At 62.7% G+C, this 19,808-nt stretch overlaps 2 protein-coding genes across 2 annotated transcripts; one reads left to right on the forward strand and one right to left on the reverse strand.

Moving 5' to 3' along the window:
* Nucleotides 1-456: 456 nt before the first annotated feature.
* FCSK (fucose kinase) lies at nt 457-7,720 on the reverse strand. The gene is made up of 23 exons (XM_075715503.1): nt 7,651-7,720; nt 7,408-7,565; nt 7,228-7,278; nt 6,997-7,122; nt 6,722-6,794; nt 6,345-6,442; nt 6,116-6,196; nt 5,907-6,026; nt 5,563-5,704; nt 5,191-5,318; nt 4,987-5,088; nt 4,347-4,517; nt 4,206-4,273; nt 3,674-4,044; nt 3,215-3,425; nt 2,955-3,121; nt 2,625-2,852; nt 2,333-2,476; nt 2,067-2,186; nt 1,805-1,992; nt 1,548-1,647; nt 770-993; nt 457-573 (listed from the first exon to the last, which is right to left on the reverse strand). Exons 1-23 carry the CDS (start codon nt 7,718-7,720, stop codon nt 457-459), a joined length of 3,258 nt encoding a protein of 1,085 aa, XP_075571618.1.
* A 9,588-nt stretch (nt 7,721-17,308) lies between these two features.
* On the forward strand, nt 17,309-19,595 carry ST3GAL2 (ST3 beta-galactoside alpha-2,3-sialyltransferase 2). The gene is given in 7 exon segments (XM_009487387.2): nt 17,309-17,641; nt 17,779-17,972; nt 18,375-18,554; nt 18,754-18,799; nt 18,968-19,036; nt 19,038-19,088; nt 19,422-19,595. Coding segments are annotated over 7 exon segments (1,047 nt in total).
* The last annotated feature ends 213 nt before the right edge of the window (nt 19,596-19,808 follow it).

Below are 19,808 nucleotides of genomic sequence, written 5' to 3' on the forward strand. Positions count from 1 at the left end.
AGTCTCTCAGAATGGGAGAAGGGCTTGATTCCACATCCAGGTGCTTCCTTGGTGCAGGAGCGTTGCATGCCAAATGGGCAGTGTGGGTCCCTGCTGCTGGAAGACCAGGAAGCTTCCTGCTAGAGGCAGCATCACAAATGCTATTCTTTTCCCTTTGGAGAACCACGAAAAGTGGAGTGAGACCCCAAAATCAGCCTGGAGGCCCTAACAAACTGTCCTTCCAGCAAGGCCACCCTCCAGGGACGGTTTTGCCTGCCCAGTCCATCACAGTTTCTCGAGCATCTGTGGCTTTTGAGGCAAATAGCAGCACAAAAAGGCCACATCAAGACCTAAGGCACCTGCTGGAGCCAGCTGAAGGAGGTGCCTCGAAAGCAGCAGGGATTTCCCTGCTTTGGAAGGCAGCTGGCTGCTCCCTCCCCTGCATATCTGCCAGGAACAGGTCAGGGCTGAAGGCCTTCACACAGCCACATCCTCTCTGGGGCGAGCACCGTCCTTCAGATCGCATCCCACAACTTCCATAGAGAAACCGCTCATGTCCACTTCAATGCTGTGGATGCTGAAGTTGCCCAGTCCCTGGTGGGGGGTGGAGAAAGGAGTTACACGTTGGGGCAAGGGACCTGTTCTCACCTCCAAGGTCCTGGGGAGGGCTAAGGGGACAACAAGCAATCTCACTTGTGGTGGGGTGAGATGCTCCCAGTGTTTGTGCCATATACAGCAAGCTTCTGCAAGCTGCCTGCAACAGCGAACTCCCTGGGAGCTCACATCTCACCTCAGTTTTTGCTAAAATTTGCTGCAAAGCCTCTTTCTGCCGAGGGCCTTTGGTTAAGACGTAAAGGAAACCACCACCACCAGCCCCAGCCAAGCACTGCCCGTAGACGTAGGGCCGGAGAGCATCCATCATCCGCCCGACAGCCAGTGGCTCGCACCCAGGGGCCATGGATTTCTTCTGCTGCCAGTAGCGGTCCAGACACTTGCCGATGAGCGGCAGGTTACCTGCAGGAGAGAGGATATCACAAACAATTCGCCTCTATTTCTTGCCCATGGGGCAGAAACCTGCCCCTGCCTCTCCTGCTCAGCCCAAGCTAAATTCTGCTGCCTTGTTCTACCCAGTTCCTCCCAGCTCTGCCTGCCGAGCAAGCAAACCCAGCCCTGTCACATTGCTGTTTATTTTTAATCCTCCACAGGGGGAGAATTTGCTTGCTTTAATGCTCTGGCTTCCCCTCCGCAGCACCCCAGCAGCCAAAGGCCTAATGAATCCACCGCACAGGCTAAGCAGGGCCCCCAGCCCCATCACAGATGGCTCACAGAAAATCAACCAGATTCGGCATGTCTAACCCCCCTTCCTCAAAGTCTTCATTCAAGGCTGAATTTTGAGGCACTGCCTGTAATATGCTGGGCTGGGGGGGAGGATTTGAGGCTTCTGCAGCTGCAGGAGTCTGCAACCCCCCAGCTTTTGGCCCCCAGGACTACGCAGACTCTCCCTGGGGAAGTTTGTCTTTCTTCAGTTATTAAAAGGGCCGGCCTGGCCCAGGGAAGGGGGCTCGCACCTTGCCTCAAGGCCTGGGCACACTCCTCGGCATTGCTCACCAGCGCATCGGCGTTTTGCACGGCAGAAGGCAGCCTGGCATACCAGTTCCTCACCACGTCCTACAAGAGGCCAGAACATCTCAGGGAGGTAGTGCTGTACCCACAGCCTTCGGTGCCAGCTCCCATCAGGGAGGCAAAGCCCTGCACCAGCGAAGGGGACAGGCACCAAAGGCCATGGGGGGAGCAGAGGCCAGAGCCTGCGGCACCCAGTCATTACCTGGAGCAGGTTGCGGGCCAGGCGAGTCTTCCCAGTGTACACCAGCAGCAAGTGATCGCTGAGGGTCTGGGTAAAACCATCGGGCACCAGGATCTTCTCCACCTCCACCCTGAGCGGTAGCTGGGCCTTCGACCTCCCGATTTTGATGCCGGGCGTGAGCCCACCCACCTGGTCCTGCCAACCGCCACCTGCAGGGCAGAGGGTCCTCAGCCACAGCCGGGCCCCCCCACCCCACAGGCTGGCTGCTCCCCCTGACTGCTACCTGTTGTAAGCCTCTGCTCCAGGTGCAGCACGGCATGGATGAGGGACTCGGTGCTGGCAGCCTTCCCGGCCGCCCGGTACAGCGATGCCATCACCGCTCCTGCCAGGATGCTGCTGGTGCCTGCAGGGAGCACAGGCGGGGCCAGGGCAGCGAGGCACCACACATGCCCATGAGAGACAGGGCTGGGCTCCCGGCTGTGCGAGGGGGATGCCCCATCCAGTGCTGGCAGCAGGAGGGAGTCCCCAGCCCTTTCCCTGCAGACTTACCGAGGCCAGACCCGTGGGGAAGCTTGGACCAGGTGTGCACCTCAAACCCACCCCCAAAGCTCTCCATCAGCTGGGCCTGCAAGGGTTTTTGAGAGGGGAACTGCACAACTTGGGTGCAGATGAAAGCAGCTTTAAGCAAGGCTCCTGGAAACAAGAGGAGAAAGCAAAGCTGATGCCTGCTACACTACCTGCTCCCTCACCCTATCATCCCCAAAAAGGGCCACCATGGCGTCAGGACACCAAGGGGATGCCGGGGGTACGGAGCCAGGCCGTACGGCTGGTGATGCCTCACCTGGCGCGTGCGGCTGGCAGTAATCCCGCAAGTGCTCCAGCTCCCGGCACACCAGCTCCACCGCTGCCTCGCTCTGCGGCGTTCCGCCAAGGCTGATGAGGCGCAGCTCTGGCTCGCCGATGCGCCGCACTCGGGCACCAATGGGCCGGCACCCGTCCACCAGCACTGCCACGTCCACCACAGCCCCCCCGTGCTCATACGTGATAGGGGGGGTGTCACTCCAGCCGCCTGCCAAGGCTCATGGTCAGCTCCCCGTGGCTCCCCAACTTCTCCTCCCTCAACATCACGGGGGCAAGACATGGATCCTCTGGCTGGGGGGGATGCACTCACCAGAAAGGTCCAGGCGGGCTGGACATGCCACCTGCACCCAGTGTCCCAAGGGTGGCAGCTCCGCCTGACCCACGGTGACAAACTGGCACGAGGACATCACGGCCTGCCGGACGAGGATCTGCTCGGCCCCCTCATAATGCCGAGCCGCTCTCACCAGCAGAGCTGGCCTGGGAAAAGAGAGATGCTGAGCCTGCTGCTGCAGCTCCCTGAGTGCCAACGCCTGGGACGGGGCAGCGACTGCTCACCAGCACCAGCCTCACCTGCTCATCCACTTCTGCCGCTCAGCAGCCAGCTCCCGGACACCACCGGCAATGTCCCCGCTCTCCAGGCGCCCGAAAGCTGAGGCCCACTCCCTGTTGGCAGCAGGCCCGCTCCGCAAGCCCCCTTCCCCTTGCGCCATGCAGCCCAGGACATCAGCGATGCAGGCGAGTGCCCGGGCTGCGATGCCAGCGTCACCAGCTGTGGAGGCAACTAGAAAACAAAAGGAGGCTGCAAAGCCATAGCCAGGCTGCGGGTCACCCCAAACCATCCCACTTCTGCAATAAGCCAGCTCCAGGGGAGAGGGATTCGCATGGCTTGTGCCCACCCTGGCTTGTCAGATGCGCTGGGGGTGCACCCCATGGGTTCTTGCAATGGGGAGTTATTGGAGGGGCTGGAGAGCACCAAACAGCCCCGATACCCAGAGACGTGGGACGCAGCTTGTGCAAGTTCCAGCTCACCCTCGTCCAGCATGCCCAGCACTGCCTCATGGTAGCCCTCATGGACGGCGCTGCGGGTGAGCGGCAGGAGGCTGCTGTCCTGGTGCCCCAGCAGCACCCGCCGCACCTTGCGCTGGCCCTGCAGGAAGAATAGGGCCCGGCGGGCACCCAGCTCGGCCGCCTTGTCCAGGCAGGGCAGCAGCTCCTGCCAGGACATGCGCCAGGCCGCCCGCCAGCGTGCCAGACGCTCACCGGCCACCGGTGCCGGGGCCAGCAGCCACAGCACGTCCTCCAGCCCCAGCTCTTCACAGGCATGCAGCACTGGGAAGAGCCGGGCACTGAGCAGGCAGCGGCTCCTCCGTGGCATCTCAGTGTCCCAAAGGTCCCCTTCCCTGATGGAGGGAGTGTCCGTCAGCACCGCACTGGGGCTTGAGGACACCTTCCAGGAGGGGAGATGGGACATGGGATGGGTTGGGGTGGCCATGACACCTCCCACTGCAGGCATCCCCAGGGGAGCCGGGTCTCCTGTCCCGTCCTGGCACGTGGCACCTACCGTATGCCCGTCCGATGGAAAAACTCTGCCCAAGGCACATTCAAGTAGGTGGCCTCTTCAGCAGGGCTCTGCAGGGGGATGGAGGCACTGGTTACAGTCCAGCTTCATGGGGAGCCTTGTGCTGCCTCACTGCCCCCGTACCTGCCAGTCATCAAGGCAGCCAGTGAGTGTGAACACGCGGCAGGGCAGGTTGCGCAGCCGGACATAGTGGCCTTGCAGGACGATGTCACGCAGGGGACAGCCCTGCAGGGCCAGCGAGGAGCCCATGGTGAGGCCTGAGAGGAGGCAGCCAGAACCGATTTCCAGGGGACCCTGCAGAAGAGGCAGCAGGGCCCTGAGTGGCACTGCCAGCTCCAGAGCAGCCACCAAACCAGAGCCAGATCCCGACCTCAGAAGGGGACAACCACCCCAGGAGACAAGCTGCGGCCAGCAGGAGCTAGGTGCCACAGGGACACACTTTGCTTTGTCATGGGGTTGCAGGGACACAGACTGCAGAAATTCAGGCCGAGCGGCAGCCTCCAGGGCTCACAGCCATAACAGAGCCCCCAAGGAGAGGGTCTGCCCTGGTCCCCAGGGAGGGACAGCCCAGCTGTGACAGCCTCTTCCCCTTTCCTAGGGAGGGTGACAGCCACTAGGGTCCCCAGCACCAGCCAAAAGGCAGCCAGGAAGAGGAAGGACACCCCAAATTTCACAGCCATGGGTCCCCCATCCAAGCCAGGGCCACCTCACCCTGCTGCCCATTCAGTGCACTGAGAACTCAGGGTCACCCCCAGCCACGTACCTGGAGGTGACAGTGCTGGATGACACTGCCAGTCGCCAGCCGCACGGCTCCTTCCAGCAGGCAGTTGGTGACCGAAGAGCCATCCTCCAGGAGACAGGGCTGCTGCCAGAGGCACAGAGGCACATGGGACCAGGGGTCCAGCCACAAGCCTGGAACAACCCCCAAAAAACGTGCATGAGCAAGGCTGGGGATGGAAGGACATACGTCCACGTGGGAATGGGCTGTTTTGCAGAAGCGGAGGTGGCTAGCAGAGCCAGGCAGGCACGTCAGGCTGCGGATGTGGTCGCTTGCAGAGGTGGTCATGTAGTCATAGGACGCGTTGGGGATGCAGGCTGCAGGGAGGCAGGAGAGCTGTCAGCACGATGGCAAACGTGGGTATGCCTGACACCCGCGTGAGCCAAGGGCAGACAGGCTGAACATCCCCAGTCGAAGGGATGGGGAGAGAAGACCTGGGGTCCCGCAGCTGTGGGGAGAAACAGGCGGGTGCCAGGCCCCGACCACCCCATCTCTCTCCACGAAGGGGAAGAGGGCTCAGCGATGGGTCACATCGCGTGCACCCACTGCAGCATCACTCACCCATGCTAAGAGGGAAGGCGTGGAGAGCTGTCCACAGTACGGAGCGGGCACTCCTCACGCTGGTGTCACTGCCACCCTTCACGAAATCCTCCTTCATCATCCCCCCTGCCATGCACAGCACGATGTCGAAGAAGAGGGAGAGCTAGGGAGAGAAGGGACCTGTTGGGTGCAGCTGGGCCAGTCAGTGCAGCCACCCTGACCCCCACCCTGCTGCTGGGTACTCCCCTCCTGCCCCCTCTCCTGCACAAATCTTGGGCAGCGCAGGGGCAAACAGGCCTTACAGAGATGCCCAGCAGCAGCACCTGTGGGGCGAGGGGTCCTGTCCCCCATGGAGGGGCTGTCACCTGGATGGGTGGTGCCCCCGAGTCCAGACCCATGTAGGTGCAGGCATCCAGAGGAGGGATGACGTGGGTGGCCAGAAGCTGCTCAGCAGCATCCGAGGAGAAGAAAACCACCCCGCAGACCTGCCAGGGGACAGCAGGGAGGAGGCCATGGCCATGGTGACATGAGGGACGAGGCTGGCAGGGCCACCTATGCCGAGGTTGTGCCGTACCAAAGGGACAGTGCCGTCGGGCCCTGCACACTGCTGGATCTGGGCCTCTGTGCCTTTGTAGATGATGTCGTGCACCAGCCCCTGGGAGCAAGACCACCCTGATGAGCTCTTCAGGGTGCCCCAAGCCAAGCAGCCATGGCAGTGCTAGGACCTCACCGCCCAAGGGACCGAAGGGGTGGGCACCCCTGTGCCTCCAAGGGATGCCCCTTGAAGGGGAGCTGCTCCTGACCTGCTCATCAGCGAGGTAGACCCCGTGGTTCCTGGCATATGCCTGGCTCCCAGGCACCGCAATCACTCTGACGCCCTGGAAGCCATCCCAGTCAATCCCTGGGAAGAGGGACAGAGACCAGTGCCTGCTGGGGCAGTGAACATACCCGCACTGGGCACAACTGCCTGAAAACTGGGCCTACAGCAGAGTCAGTGACAGCAGTGCCAGCCTCGGCCACCTTGCTGCTTGATGCTCCCAACTGCACAAGGGTCAGCAACACCTGAGCATCCACACCCTCATGGAGGCACGGCACACGCTGAACCAGCTGTGCCACTGCAAGCTCTGACCCCTGTCCCCAGCCAAAGCGGGTGCTGGAGGCAAGGCTGGCACCCACTCACCTGGTGCCAAGGGCACGGTGAGGAGCATGTCAGTGCTGCAGACCCACACGCCAGGCGGAGAGCCCACACAGAGCTGCCAAGAAAAGGGCCACGTGCCCAGGGATGGCACGGAAGGGGCCAGGCCCTCATGGCGCACCCAGCACCCTTCCTGCCCTGCTGGGTGCCTGCTGAAGGCACCCCAAATGCTTCAGAGGGAACCGAACCCACCCCCAGGCCAGGGTGCCCAGCATCGCACTGCAGGAGCCCAGGGCCCCATCCCACAGTCCACAACAGACCTGGTGCGTCATGGTCCCCAGCAGGCTGTCCAGGTTGCAGACCAGAGCTTCGGCCGGGGCGCCGGGCTCCTCCACAGGCAGGCAGGTGAAGGCCCGGCCACAGTCGTCAAAGGAGAAGTCACGGCCCTGGTGGGACAGGGAACACGGGGGCGTCACAGGGGGTGCGAGGCGGCTCTGTCTCCTAGCCAGGTGACAGAGGGATCCCAAGCTGGACTGCAGGCCATCTCTCACCGTGTGCAGAATAAGGATCCGGGCTTCCCTCAGGACGTCGGAGGTCACCACCTGGCACGGCAGAGCAGGGGGCACTCAGCGGGGACGGGACAGCCGCCCCCCTCCCGCTTCCAGCCTCCCCGGGCCCACCAGAGGCTGCCACCCCCGCTGCCCCCTCCCCAGCCGGGGATGGCCCCTCACCGTGCAGCCCGCCCGGGCGCTGAGGTGCTCGGCCGCCACCAGCAAGGCGTTGAGGGTGGCCCCGCCGCTGCCCAGGCGGGCCCAGGGGTCCTCCACGGCCAGGAGGAGCGGGGGGGGGCGCGGGCCCAGGCCGCCCCTCAGCCGGCGGGCCTCCAGCTCTGCCAAGCGAGAGGCCGGCGGCGCTGAGGGCTGGCACCCCCCGCCCTGCCGGGGGGGAGGGCGAGCGCCAGCCCCGCCGCTTGCCTCGCTGGAAGGCGGAGACGCAGCCGCCGCGCTGGCAGGTGAGGACGAGGACGCTCCACTCCGCCGCCATCGCCCCGCCGGACCGTCCAGGCGACGCTCCCGCCAGTCCGCGGTATGGCGGCCGCGCTGCCTGCCGGGAGGTGTAGTCCAGCCCCGGCCAGCGTCCCCGCACCCGTTGCGGGAGGCTCGTGGGTGAGGGACTACATCTCCCAGCGTGCACTGCGCGGCCGGGCGGACCCGGGCCGCTTAAAAGCACAGTGCCGCCCCCCCCCCCCCCCCCCCCCCCCGACCCGGCGCTGTGCCCCGCGGGGGGCTTACGAAGGGGGAATGGGGCTCCGACGCTTTTCTGCTGCAGAACGGGTCCCGGCGGCGGCGCGCACCCCCAGGTGCCCCGGGTCATCCCTGCCACGGGCGCGCCCGGACTCAGCCCGGCTCCTCGCAGGCGCCTCCGCAGCGGGGTGGGAGAGCCCGGGAGCGGGCAGCGGGTGCTGGCGGCGGTGCCCGGTGAGTGCCGGGGTGGGTGCTGGGGTGGGCGGCTGGTGGGTGCCCGGTAGGTGCCGGAGTGCGCGTCGGGGTAGCCACCGGGGGGTGCCGATGCGCCGGTGTGAGTGCTACGATGGGTACCGGGGACGCCGATGCACCGGGATGGGCGCTGGCGTGAGGCAGCGAGTGGGTGCCGGGTGGGTGCCGGGGGATGCCGCTGTACCGGGGGGCGGCGCACCGGGGTGGGTACCGGGGAGGATGCCGGGTATGCCGCTGTGCCGGGCTGGGTGGCGGGGTGGGTACCGGGGTTGCCGATGTGCCGGGCTGGGTACCGGGGTAGATACCGGAGCTGCCGCCGCGCCGGGTGGGCGCGGCGCGGCCCCGCTCGCCTCCTACAAGTCCCACAAGCCCCGCCGGGCGGCGGGCGGCCGAGGACTACATCTCCCAGGCTGCTGGGCCCGGCCCCCCGCCCCGCACGGCGCGGCACGGCCCGGCCCGGCCCCGCACGGCGCGGAGGGCGCGGCGCGGGGGGCGGCGGCGGCGGCGGCGGCGGCGGCGGGGCCCGGGTGCGCCCGGCGGCGGGGCCATGCCGGAGCCGAGCCAGGTACCGCGGCGGGGAGCGGGCCCGGGGGCGCTGGGGGTACGGCCCGGCTCGGGGGGCCGGTCCAGGGAGGGCGCATCGCGGGCTGCGGCCGGGGGAGGCTGACCGGGAGCTGCCCCGGTGCTGGGTGCCAGTCCCGGTGCTGGGTGCTGGCCTCGGGGAGCATGCACCCAGGCTGCATTGGGTTCAGCCCCGAGGTGCCGGTCCCGGGAGGATGCGGTGGCCCCGGTCCTGGGGTGCCGGTCCCGGGAGGATGCGGTGGCCCCGGCTGCTGGCCCGGGCCCCGCGGTGCTGGCCCCAGGGAGGACGCACCAGCCGCAGCCCTAGGGCGCAGACCCAGAGTGCTGCCCGGGGAGGATGCGCCAGCCCCTGGCAAGGGTGCTGGGGCTGGGGCTGCTCCCCGCAGCCCGGGGGAGCTGCCCCTCTCCGGCCATGTGCCCCGGGGTGGTGCCGCAGGGCCCAGCCCCCGGGGGAATGCTGGGGGCAGAGCTGGGGTGGCTGCAGAGGGGACTGGGGCAGGAGGGCTGGCTGCGGGTGCCCAGGGGTGTGGGTGCCAGCGGGAACCCCCAGTCCCCACTGGTGCCAGTGTGCGTGTACAGTCCCTCAGCAGCGGTGTGACACATGGCCATGTGACACACGGCATCCCTCGCCTGGGTAGTGGCAGCCAGGATTTCACAAACACAGCACGAGCATCCCTGGGGACAGGGTAGGAAACTGTGCCACCGAGCAGGTAAATGTCCGTTGCCTGCCTCTGTGTGCGGAGTGCCAGCACCGGCATTGGTGTGGGATCCGATCGGCGTCCAGCCCGCTGGGGTGTGTGTGTATCCCAGCGCTGAGGTGTGTTTCCCCAGCCAAGGCACGGCTGCCAGAGCGGGGTTGGTGCCAGAGCCTGGCTTTTAGGGCCTGGTGATGCACAGGGTCCCCACACATGCTAGGGGCTTGGGTGCTGCTGGCACAGGGGGAAGGCGAGGTTTTGCTCAGGCTCCAGCTGCAGAGCCGGAGCACTTACTGCAAAGGTCCCAAATATCTCCCTGGAGAGAGGGCTCCCCATCCCAGTTGGAGGATTTTTGGCAGGGAGGATGGTGCTCAGGCAGCGGGCGGGCTCCGGCCAGAGGAAGGGCCATGTCCCCTCCTGATGTGAGTGAGCAAAAAACATGGCTGGGTGAAAACAAATAACATCAACCCCACAAAACTTGCTGAGCTTCCCTCCGGGAAGACGGGTGGGCTTCGAGCTCGTGGAGGCAGTTTTGCCCCCTGCGATCTGGGGATCCCCCACCGGGCCCGGGGCCAGAGGCTCCACCATATCCAGCACTGTCCTGAGTGGCGGCGCCGGCCATATCCTGGCTAGGACAGCAAGTGGGGACGGGAAGTTGCTCAGTGCTTTGGGCTTGGTTTTCCTTTTTCTTCCCCTTTTATCAGAGCCAGATGTCACGTCTGCAGTGGTGAAGCTGGGGGAGGGGGGGGCAAGGCAGCCCCCCGCTGTGCGCGTGCCCGTCTGTCTGTCTGTCTGTCCCCATCTGGCAGCAAGCAGCAGCCCCGCTGCCAGTTGTGTGCGGCAGCTGCCTGTCAAAAGCGTTTCCCTCTCCTCTGAGAAGCTCATGGCGGTTCTCTGGAACGGCAAGATGTGCTCCGCTCGCCCGCCCACGCCTCGCCGGCACCGGAGGCAGGCAGTCAGGGAAGGAGGGAGGCAGGCAGGCAGGGAGAGCAGGCAGGGAGAGCCCTGGCAGCCGCATGCCAGGGGAACTGACTTGAGCTTGAATTTTCATGCCCAAACAAGCTCCAAACTGCTGCTTTTCGGCAAAAGGCTCCAGTGGCACCAAGGGCACGATGGTTTCCCCACCGGCTCTTGGCATACTGGATGCTGCCCAGCGTGGCCTGTGCTAGGGACCTGGCAGCTTAATGGCTTTCATCTCCTCCCGTTGCATTTAATTCTTGCAAGAGTGCAAACTGCTAATTGCTCTCCAGCAGCTTGGCTGGCTTTGGTGCTCCTCAATGAGCTGTGATTTATCAGAGCCCTCCAGTCCCGAGGGGCTTGGGATGTAGCAGGAGAGGCTGGGAACCTCTTCTCCCTGCCCTGCCGGGCACGGAGCCATCAGGCTCCAGGGGATCTATTGGCTCCGCATCACTCTTTGCATCTCCCGAAAGCTTTTTCAGAGACTGCAAGAGATTTGGACCCTGGCTCTGCTGTGAAGTTCCCAAAAATACCCCCAAAATGCACATGGGTGAATATATGGGTGAATATATATAATGAATTTTTATATATGTATGCATGTATGATATATGGATCTTTATTTTGTTTTTACTGGATGAACTGTTCTGTGCTGAGGCTCTGAAATAACCCCCGCAACAGTCACTCTCAGGAAACCAGAGCAAGCTGCCGTCACTTTGCTCCAGGTGCCACCATGTCCCCAGCAAGGGACTTTTGATCTGCAGCGGTAATTGGGCTAATTAGGAAAATGCAAATGCTCCCCCTTCTCCCTGAGTGTCTGAGCAGAGCCCCAGCTAGCAGAGAGAAGTTGGGTTCCCTTGCCAGTGGAGCTGCTCTAATTTTATATTTAATGGGAGTCCCTGGCAGTAACTGGGCTGTGCTAGGATCGATGGCCTTTGGCTGGGGGAGCTTTTTGTAATGTCCCTGTGATGCAATCTTGTAGGTACAATTTTCCTAAGGGGTTCAATGGCCTCTCAGCACTGCCCGCAAGCAGAGCAAACCCTGGGTGCTTTTACAGGGCTGCCCCGGAGCGTGCACTGAATTTGCAGTTCTCTGCTCAGGCTGTGTCCTGGGGGAGTGAGGGGGGTTTTGGGTCGCAGCAACCATCAAACAGCCCTTGAAAGCCTTTGGGTTTCCACTGCCTCCCACCCTCGGCGCTGCCGAGCCCCAGGGAGGGGGACAGTGAGGCACAGGGGGGCCCCACGCCCCTGCTCGCCTTCCCTGGGCAAAAGGCCATGGCCGGCAGCAGCGCCTCCCCGGCGCGGCATCCGCCAGTCCTATGCTCCTGCACATATTTTCCTGGTGAGGCATCGCGTGTGAACCTAACGGGCGCGCTGGTAAAATGAGCCACGGTGGTGGAGGGGGAGCGGTTCCCTGCCGGCGGCTGCAGTAGCCGGCAGGGAGGCTCGGGGTGCTGCCGGCATCTCGCTGGGTGCCGGTGGCAGAGGGTGAGCGGGGGGCCCTGCCCTTGCTGGGGAGCCTGCACGCCTGCGGCGTGGCCACGTCCTTGCAGGCGGCTGAGGACGGGGGGAGACCGATTCGCGGGTGCTCGTGGGGCGCAGCTGCTGTGGCAGGCAGGGAGGGGGGCACAGACTGGGCAGACCCCGCTGACCCCAGCCCGTGGCCATGGGAGCACGAGGTGGAAACATGGTTGGCCAGCTGCCCACAGGGCCCAGGGGCTTTGCACGGGGAGCTGGGGGGAGAGGAGGAGGCAGCAGAAGGTGGTGAGCCCTGAGCTCTGCCTCCTCTGCTCCACCGGGGGGCTGGCCAGCACCCCGCCCGCTAGCCGGCCCGGAGCCCAGCCGATCGGTGGGAGCCAGCTCTGTGGTGCCTGATCCGGTGGTACTTGACCCCATGGCTTGGTGGTACCTGACCTGGTGGTACCCAACCCAATGGCTTGGTGGTACCCGACCCATTGGTACCTGACCTGGTAGCATGCGACCCAGTGGTTTGGTGGGACTTTACCTGGTGGTTTGTGACCTGGTGGCTCAGTGGTACCTGACCCGGTGGTACTCAACCCAGTGGCTTGGTGGTACCCAACCCAGTGGTACCCAAGCTGGTGGCTCAGTGGTACCTGAGCTGGTGGCTTGATGGTACCTGGCCCGGTGGTACCCAGCAGCTGGGGCAGTTGGAACAAACTGGGGGGCTCTGGGGCGGGTGCCTGGCGGTCCAGGGCAGCATGGCTGGATCTGCCCCTCTGCTCTGACCGGCTCTGCAGGAATTCAGGGCCGGGGGGGCAGAGTGTCCCCTCTGTGTCAGGCTGGGTGGCAAGTCCCCCTCCCCTCCTCGCCTGTCCTGCCTCAGGGAGGAGGCTGCTGCTCCCGGCACAGGGAGCCACAGCAAGCGTGGCTTTGGACTTATCAACCCCTCTGGAGCGAAGGCGCAGGGGCTGAGGGTCCCCTTTTCCCCGCGGCAGCCTGGAGAGAGCTGGGGGGCTGCAAGGGGCTGGTAGAGGTGGGGGAAGCGGCACTGGCAGATGGCTGAGCAGCATCCCTTCGTGGGGACGGGGGCATCAGCTGTGTGGGCTGGTGCACGTGGCTCGCCTGGCCCAATGACTCCATGCATGTGAGCTGTGGGGGTGGTCAGCTACCTCAGCTGCTTCTGCTGGTGTGTGTTTTGGGGGTGGGGGGGAGGATGGCCAGATGGGCTCTGTAGCCAAAGCACCCACACCCAGCATTGCCCCATCGGGCAGCACAGGGTGTTTGGGCTGGAGTGAGTGCCCACGGGGTCCCTACGTGCTGCAGTTGAGCCGAGAGGCTTGGGGTGCTGCTGGACCAGTCCCTGCAAGCCCCATCCGCCGGCAAGTGTGGGAGCATCCCTTTCTGATCTTTCCTAGTGCTGGGACCTCCCTGGTGCCCCCAAATCCCATAGGAAACGGCCTCGGCAGCGGCTGGCTTCATTCCAGCTCCGCACTAGGGATTTGTCCTCCCATGCTCTTTCCTGGCCCTGTCACAGCACTGAAGGATGAGCCCAAAATAACCCCTCTGGATGCTGGGCATGAGGAAATGCTGAAATTGCTGCCGTTGCCAGCGAGGGGTGCGAGGAGGGTTTAAGGCATGGGAAACCCAATTAACTTGGCTCCATTAGCTGATTGAGCTGGCTGATAAGAGTATGATTAATTAAAAGGATGAAGAATAAGTTACTGGGTCCTCGCTGCCATTGGGTGCAGTGATGGCTTAACCAATGAAACTGGCTTCTCCTGTTAATACCTGGTGCCCAGCTACTGCCAGCCATCAATCCTTCATGGCATTGCTTATTGGCGGGGAGAAACATCCTTATACCAACACCAGGTTCACTCACTGCTCCCTGTCCCTCTCCCTCTCTTCCAGGGAGGTAAAAAAAAGAAAAATCAGTGGGAAAATATGATTGCAGGAAAGGGCCTTTTTAATTAAGTATGCTTTTCTTGCCGGGTCTCAGTTTGGCTTTGGAAGCCAAGTAATGCAGAAGGATGGGAGTATTGTCCCCCCCCCGGCAGATTCCCACTCACCATTCCCTGTGGAGTAGCGAGATAATGCAAGCTGACGGCCCCAGCAGAGGCGAGCGGGCACGCTCTTCGGCACGCTCCCTGGCTAAAGCGGGGCCTGGGGGGGCTGCAACCTCAGGCAGCCACTCGGACCACAGAAAAAAGCAAATTTGAGCAGTTTTATGAATTTTTGTAGTAATCCCACTTGCTGAACTGTGGCCTGAAACTGCTGGGTAAGTCAAATGACCACATGGCTTTTCTTTCTGCCTGGGGCTGAAGGAGGTGGGAGAAGACTCAGCTCACATCCATTCCATTCCCTGTTGAAAAATAAACCCCTAAATCTTTTTTTTTTTTCTGCCTCAAGTAGGATGACATCCCATCTCCTGGTGATGGTTCCTTCCCATGCCCACCCTGTCATTTACCGGCAAGGAAATTAGGGCCAACAACCTCAGTATATCTTAGAAATGAGCAAACAAAGCTGACAAGACCTAAAAAAGCTGGGCAGGGATGTGCCCAGCAGCATTGCAGCTGATGGGGAAGGGGGAGGCATCCTCCAGACCCTAGGGCTGTCACATCACTCCAGTGTTCATCCTGAAATTAAAGATTATACATCCTGAAATTAAAGATTATATGATCAGAGAAATCATCTAACTGTAAAAACAGTGGAGCAATTGCCCAGAGCCTTTTAATAACCTCCCTTCGTTATCCTTTCAATCAAAGAGAAACTTGTGTTTGATGAGCACGTGGTCTTCAGGAGGCTATTAAGGAGACTAGGGGATGAATTTGGGAACCAGAGGGTATTTAATAGTATTGCTGAGTAGCTGGGCTTGCTCACTGTGGAAGAAATCCTGAAATCCCCTGTTATTTTAAGAAGGAAACATCAAAACCTGATGCAAAGAGCCCCCACAATGCCCACAGCTGGCAGGTTTTATTTGGTGGAGGCAGGTTGGGTTTGATTTTGGGAGCTGGTAGGGAGGGGATGGTTAATGCTGGGATATTATGGATGCTGGGGTCTATAAGGACCAGTGCAGATGGTAATAGCTGCCAGCCCCTGCTAGGAAAGTGATGACTCAGATAAGCTGCTGGTATTTAAGGATGCTTTAATGTGCGTGAGCTGGGCTGGAGGATGGTTTTTTCCCTGCCTGCGGTCGGGGGCAGCTCTGGGAGGCCCCGGGATGGGGCCGTACAAAGCGCGTTCCAGATGCCAGCGGGGCCAGCATACGGCAGGCAGGATCTGGGCTGGCTGGGGAGCCGGAAAGGGATTTTCCCCCTTTCACCGGGAACAAAAATACCACAAACACGTGATAGCCGATTTCCTTTAGCCTTTAAAAAGCCCTGTGGGATGGAGAGCGGCGGGAGCCGGGGAAGGGGGATCAGCCCATCCTGCCTGGCGTCCCTGCCACGTCACAGCTAAAAAGAGCCCCAAATCACCTTTTTGGATCTGAAACATCCCAGTGTTGTGTATCTGGGGGTGGGGGGGGTGTCTTATAGCTTTTTACTGGCTTTATCCCAAACTCCCCTAGGTGCAAACCCTCCCTTTAACAACCACCCCTGCTTTTTCCACTGGCAGCAACCCAAGAAACTCGTTGCAGTCGCTCACCGGCCGTGCATGTGCTGTGTAGGCGTATTAATCCCCCCCCCCCCCCCCCCCCCCCCCCCCCGAGCCGGGGGAAAGACTTGGACAACAATCACGCCTGGGATGTGCAACCGTTTTCTGGCTCTTTCCTTTAAAAGCTGTCGCTGCTTGGACAAATGTTTGACAGTGGGTTAGTGATTTGGGGCAGGAGCCGTCCATGCCTGGCGGTGTGATAGGCTGGAGGCAGGGGGGATTTTTTTGATCCATGCTTAGGTCTCCTCCATCCCGCCAAGGAGCTTTCTGGGGGACTCGGCAGCCTCCATCCCCAGTAAGCAAGCCGGCATCTTCCAGAGAATGTGGGGTGTTTTTGTAGGAAAGAGACATCCTGGTGCCTGCCAGCTCCTAATTAGCGCTGCTGGCCTCGGCGCTGGCCTAATTGTGGCCAGGGCTGAGCTGCAGAGGCGATGCTGCTGCATGGTTTGGCCTTTTGGGGGGGGGGGGGGCTGTCCTGCCCCAGCATCTCCCTCCCCAAAAAGCCCCAGGGGGTGTTACGTCTCCATCCCCCCATGGGATCCATGATGGATCCTGCCCCCACTCAGTGGCTGTGTTAAAAGGGGATTTTCAGTGCTTTTTTTTTTTTTTTTTTTTTGGCTGAGGAGTGGGGTCTGGCTTTGCCCCTGGCTTGGGGGGCTCAGCCACTCCTCCTGTCCATCCCCAGGCGCAGGCACCAGCATCTCTGCCCCGGCTATTTTTACCCACCAGGATCACGGGCGAGCAGGTGACCTTCCCTGAGGAACACTGCCACGTGGGCGGGGGGGTGTTGGGGGGTACAGCCACTGGTGCTGGTACCCGGGGTGTCTGTCGGGCTGCGAAACGGCTGTTTCCCTGCTGTCTTGGCAGTGGTGGCAGCCAGTGAAGAGGGTTTTGGAGGGGCTGCTTGTGGCTTGATAGAGAAGGAGGATTGAGACTACAGAAAGGAGCCGCTTGTTCAGCTCCGGAGGCGAGTTCATGGCTGAGCCTTTGTCTGGCAGCGACAGGGAGGGCACAGCCTGGGAGCTCCCCGGGCGCCGCCAGTGAGGAGCCAGCACAGACGGGTGATGCCGGCATCTCTGCTGTCTTCGCACCCTGTGCCTGCTTTTCCCCTTTGGGGATGGCTCGTCCCCTGCAGCCCCACAGCAGGGATGGGCTGGGTGGCGTTTTGCAAAGCTCAGTGGGGAATAAACAAACTCTTCAGCCCCACCCCCCCCCCCCCCCCCAGCACCCTCCTCCTGCTCTGTGCAGCACCCCCAGCTCTGCTGTGTGCATCGCTGTCCCTTAACCTGCCAACCCCTCCTTCCCGCTCCAGGCCGGTGTCAACATGGCCATGTTCCTGAGCCAGCGGTGGAGGGCAGCGTGCCAGCAGATCAGCTAAAGCCCTGGGACGATGAGCACCATTACAGCCAAGAGCCAACCAGGGCCGGGACCTGGAGGAGCTGCTGAGGCGCGGTGCTGTGGCTGAGGCCGGTGTGCCGAGCTGTGCCGGACCCCTGCGCCACTGCGGTTGGCAGCGGATGCTCTCTGCCCGGCTCGTGGAGCTGCCAGGGGCCCTCGCCACGGCCAGACCACGCGGATGGAAAGCTGCAGCCCGGCAGGTAGGAGCCCAGCGTGGTGGCTCATGGGGGGGACTCTGCACCCCCTGCCCCCCCCCCCACACACACACACCGTGGCAATGAGTTAAAGCTCTCGGTCCCACAGGGAGCCTCACTGGCCGGCTGACGCCATCCCACGCCCTATGCCCGAGCTCTATGCCGGAGCGGGCGCCCTCCCCAGCTCAGCCGCCCGCCGATCATGAAGTGCTCGTTGCGCTTCTGCTTCCTCTCGACTGCCTTCCTGCTCGTCTTCATCATGTCCCTCCTCTTCACCTACTCCCACCACGGCATCGCCTACCTGGAGCCTGGCGGGCTGGGCGACATTCACCGGGTGAAGCTGGTACCCGGCTACGCTGGCATGCAGCGGCTCAGCAAGGGGGGGCTGTACCCCCGGGGCTGCACCTGCCGCCGCTGCCCAGCCGAGGAGGCCAGGGCTGCCGCCTGGTTTGACGGGCGCTACGATGGCACCGTCTCCCCGGTGTGGACCAAGGAGAACATGGACCTGCCGCCCGATGTCCAGAGGTGGTGGATGGTGAGTGAGGGGACAGGTCCCCCCGCTGTGGGTCCCCCAGCAGCATGCTCTGGCACAGAGGGGCACAGCTTTCTCCTCCACCGGTGAGGAGGGGGCTGCTGGCTGATGCTCCCCATCCTCCTCCTCCCCTCCCGCAGATGCTTCAGCCACAGTTCAAGTCCCACAACACCCACGAGGTCCTGAGCAAGCTCTTCCAGATTGTGCCGGGTGAAGATCCCTACCGCTCCCACGACCCGCACCACTGCCGCCGCTGCGCCGTGGTTGGCAACTCGGGCAACCTGCGCGGCTCCGGTTACGGGCCAGAGATCGACAGGCATGACTTCATCATGCGGTGAGGGCAGGGGACCACTGCCAGGGCACTGCCTGCCCACTCAGCCCCATGGGCAGCGCAGAGGCATGGGGAGGTGCAGACCTCCCCCCTGTGCATCGCAGCAGCATCTCTGGGTCTGCTGTGGGTTGGGAGATGCCAGGGGGTTTATCCGTGTGCTGCACACCATGGCCACAGCCTGGCTCCAGTTGCTTGGCCAAAGGGCCCATCACGGGTCCCACCAGGTGCTGGGGATGGGTGCGAGAGGGTCCAGCCCTGCCGCCTCCCCTGGACTGGCACCCTGAGCACCAGCAGGCTGGGAAACTGCTCCTCAGTGCCGTTCAACAGCTGATGGGGGATGCCCGTACCGTTTGCAGGGGACAGGGTGGCTGGGAGGGGGTGCTACCATCCTCAATCTCTCCCCAGGATGAACCAGGCCCCCACGGTGGGTTTCGAGGACGATGTGGGTGGTCGGACCACGCACCACTTCATGTACCCTGAGAGTGCCAAGAACCTGCCCGCCAACGTCAGCTTTGTGCTGGTGCCCTTCAAAACCCTGGACCTGCTCTGGATTGCCAGTGCCCTCTCCACCGGCCAGATCAGGTTGTAAGTACCCAGTGGGTGCCGGCGGCACTGGGCTGGCTGCTCTCCTACCGCAGGGACAGCTCCCCCGGGAGTGGTGAGGATTCATCCATTCCTCCCTCCCAGACCATCCCCCAGCACTGGTCCCTTGGCAGCTCAGGCTGGGGTTGGGGGTGCGGGACCCCCGGGAGCTCACCTGCCTCTCAACTGCTTTTTTCCCCAGCACGTACGCACCTGTGAAGCCTTTTCTGCGGGTGGACAAAGAAAAGGTAAGGGGTGCTTGTCCCAACCGCTGCAATGAGCACCTGTTTGGCCATGGCCCCTGTCACCCCCTCTTCCCCAGGGGTCTCCGCACGTCTTGGCACTCCTTCCCAGGGTGCCGATGCCAATGGGAGCGTGGTTGGGGCTCCAGCACTAACCCCAGCCTGTCCTCCCAGGTGCAGATCTACAACCCTGCCTTCTTCAAGTACATCCACGACCGCTGGACAGAGCACCACGGGCGCTACCCCCTCCACCGGCATGCTGGTGCTCTTCTTCGCCCTCCATGTCTGCGACGAGGTGGGTGATGGCTCCTTGGAGTCCTCCTCTGGGCTGTGGGGTCCCAGATGGGCTGCGGGGTCCCAGCTGGCATGGGATGGGTTTGTTGGGATCCTGAACCTTGCAGAGTTAAGGAGGGAGGTGGCTTCTTTGGGTCCAACTGCAGCAGTTTCACTTGCTCCCGTTGCCTGACAATGGGATGGGCACCCTTGAAAGGTGGGAACGCTGTGCAGGGGGATGTATGCCTTCGGCATGGGGCCAGACCCCGCTGGCAGTGCAGTGGGTGCTCAGCCGAGGGGGTCCCCAACCCAGTGGGGTGTTAGGGCTGGCTCATCCCCCTCTTCCCCACTGCAGGTGAACGTCTTCGGCTTTGGCGCTGACAGCCGGGGCAACTGGCACCACTACTGGGAGAACAACCGCTACGCTGGAGAGTTCAGGAAGACGGGGGTGCACGATGCTGACTTTGAGGCGCACATCATTGACATGCTGGCCAAAACCAGCAAAATCGAGGTTTACCGGGGGAACTGAGGGCTGCACCTCCTCCGGCTCCCCTGCGCCGGCTGGGTCCCGGCTGCCCGTGGGGGCAGAGGGCGAGGGTCTCCCCGGCAGCCTCAGGCGATGAGCGCCGGGTGGGCAGTGCAGCCCTGTGCCACCAATGGAGCTGCCCCCGGCGATATTTGGTGCCTCCAGCAGCCAATCAGGTTCAGACCTAAAGGAGACTTTTTGCTTTTTTTTAATTAT

The sequence above is a fragment of the Pelecanus crispus genome, chromosome 8 (assembly GCF_030463565.1).
Source record: "Pelecanus crispus isolate bPelCri1 chromosome 8, bPelCri1.pri, whole genome shotgun sequence".
Lineage (NCBI taxonomy): Eukaryota > Metazoa > Chordata > Aves > Pelecaniformes > Pelecanidae > Pelecanus > Pelecanus crispus.

Bases quoted from the DNA above. Each gene is read 5' to 3' on its own strand.
- FCSK (XM_075715503.1), bottom strand. From the start codon at position 7,720: ATGGCGGCGGAGTGGAGCGTCCTCGTCCTCACCTGCCAGCGCGGCGGC. The intron at 5,089-5,190 runs GTATGTCCTTCC...TGCCTCTGGCAG, and splicing joins CAGCCCATTCCCACGTGGAC to CAGCCCTGTCTCCTGGAGGA. The intron at 3,122-3,214 runs GTGAGGCTGGTG...CTCTTTTCCCAG, and splicing joins CGGCAGAAGTGGATGAGCAG to GCCAGCTCTGCTGGTGAGAG.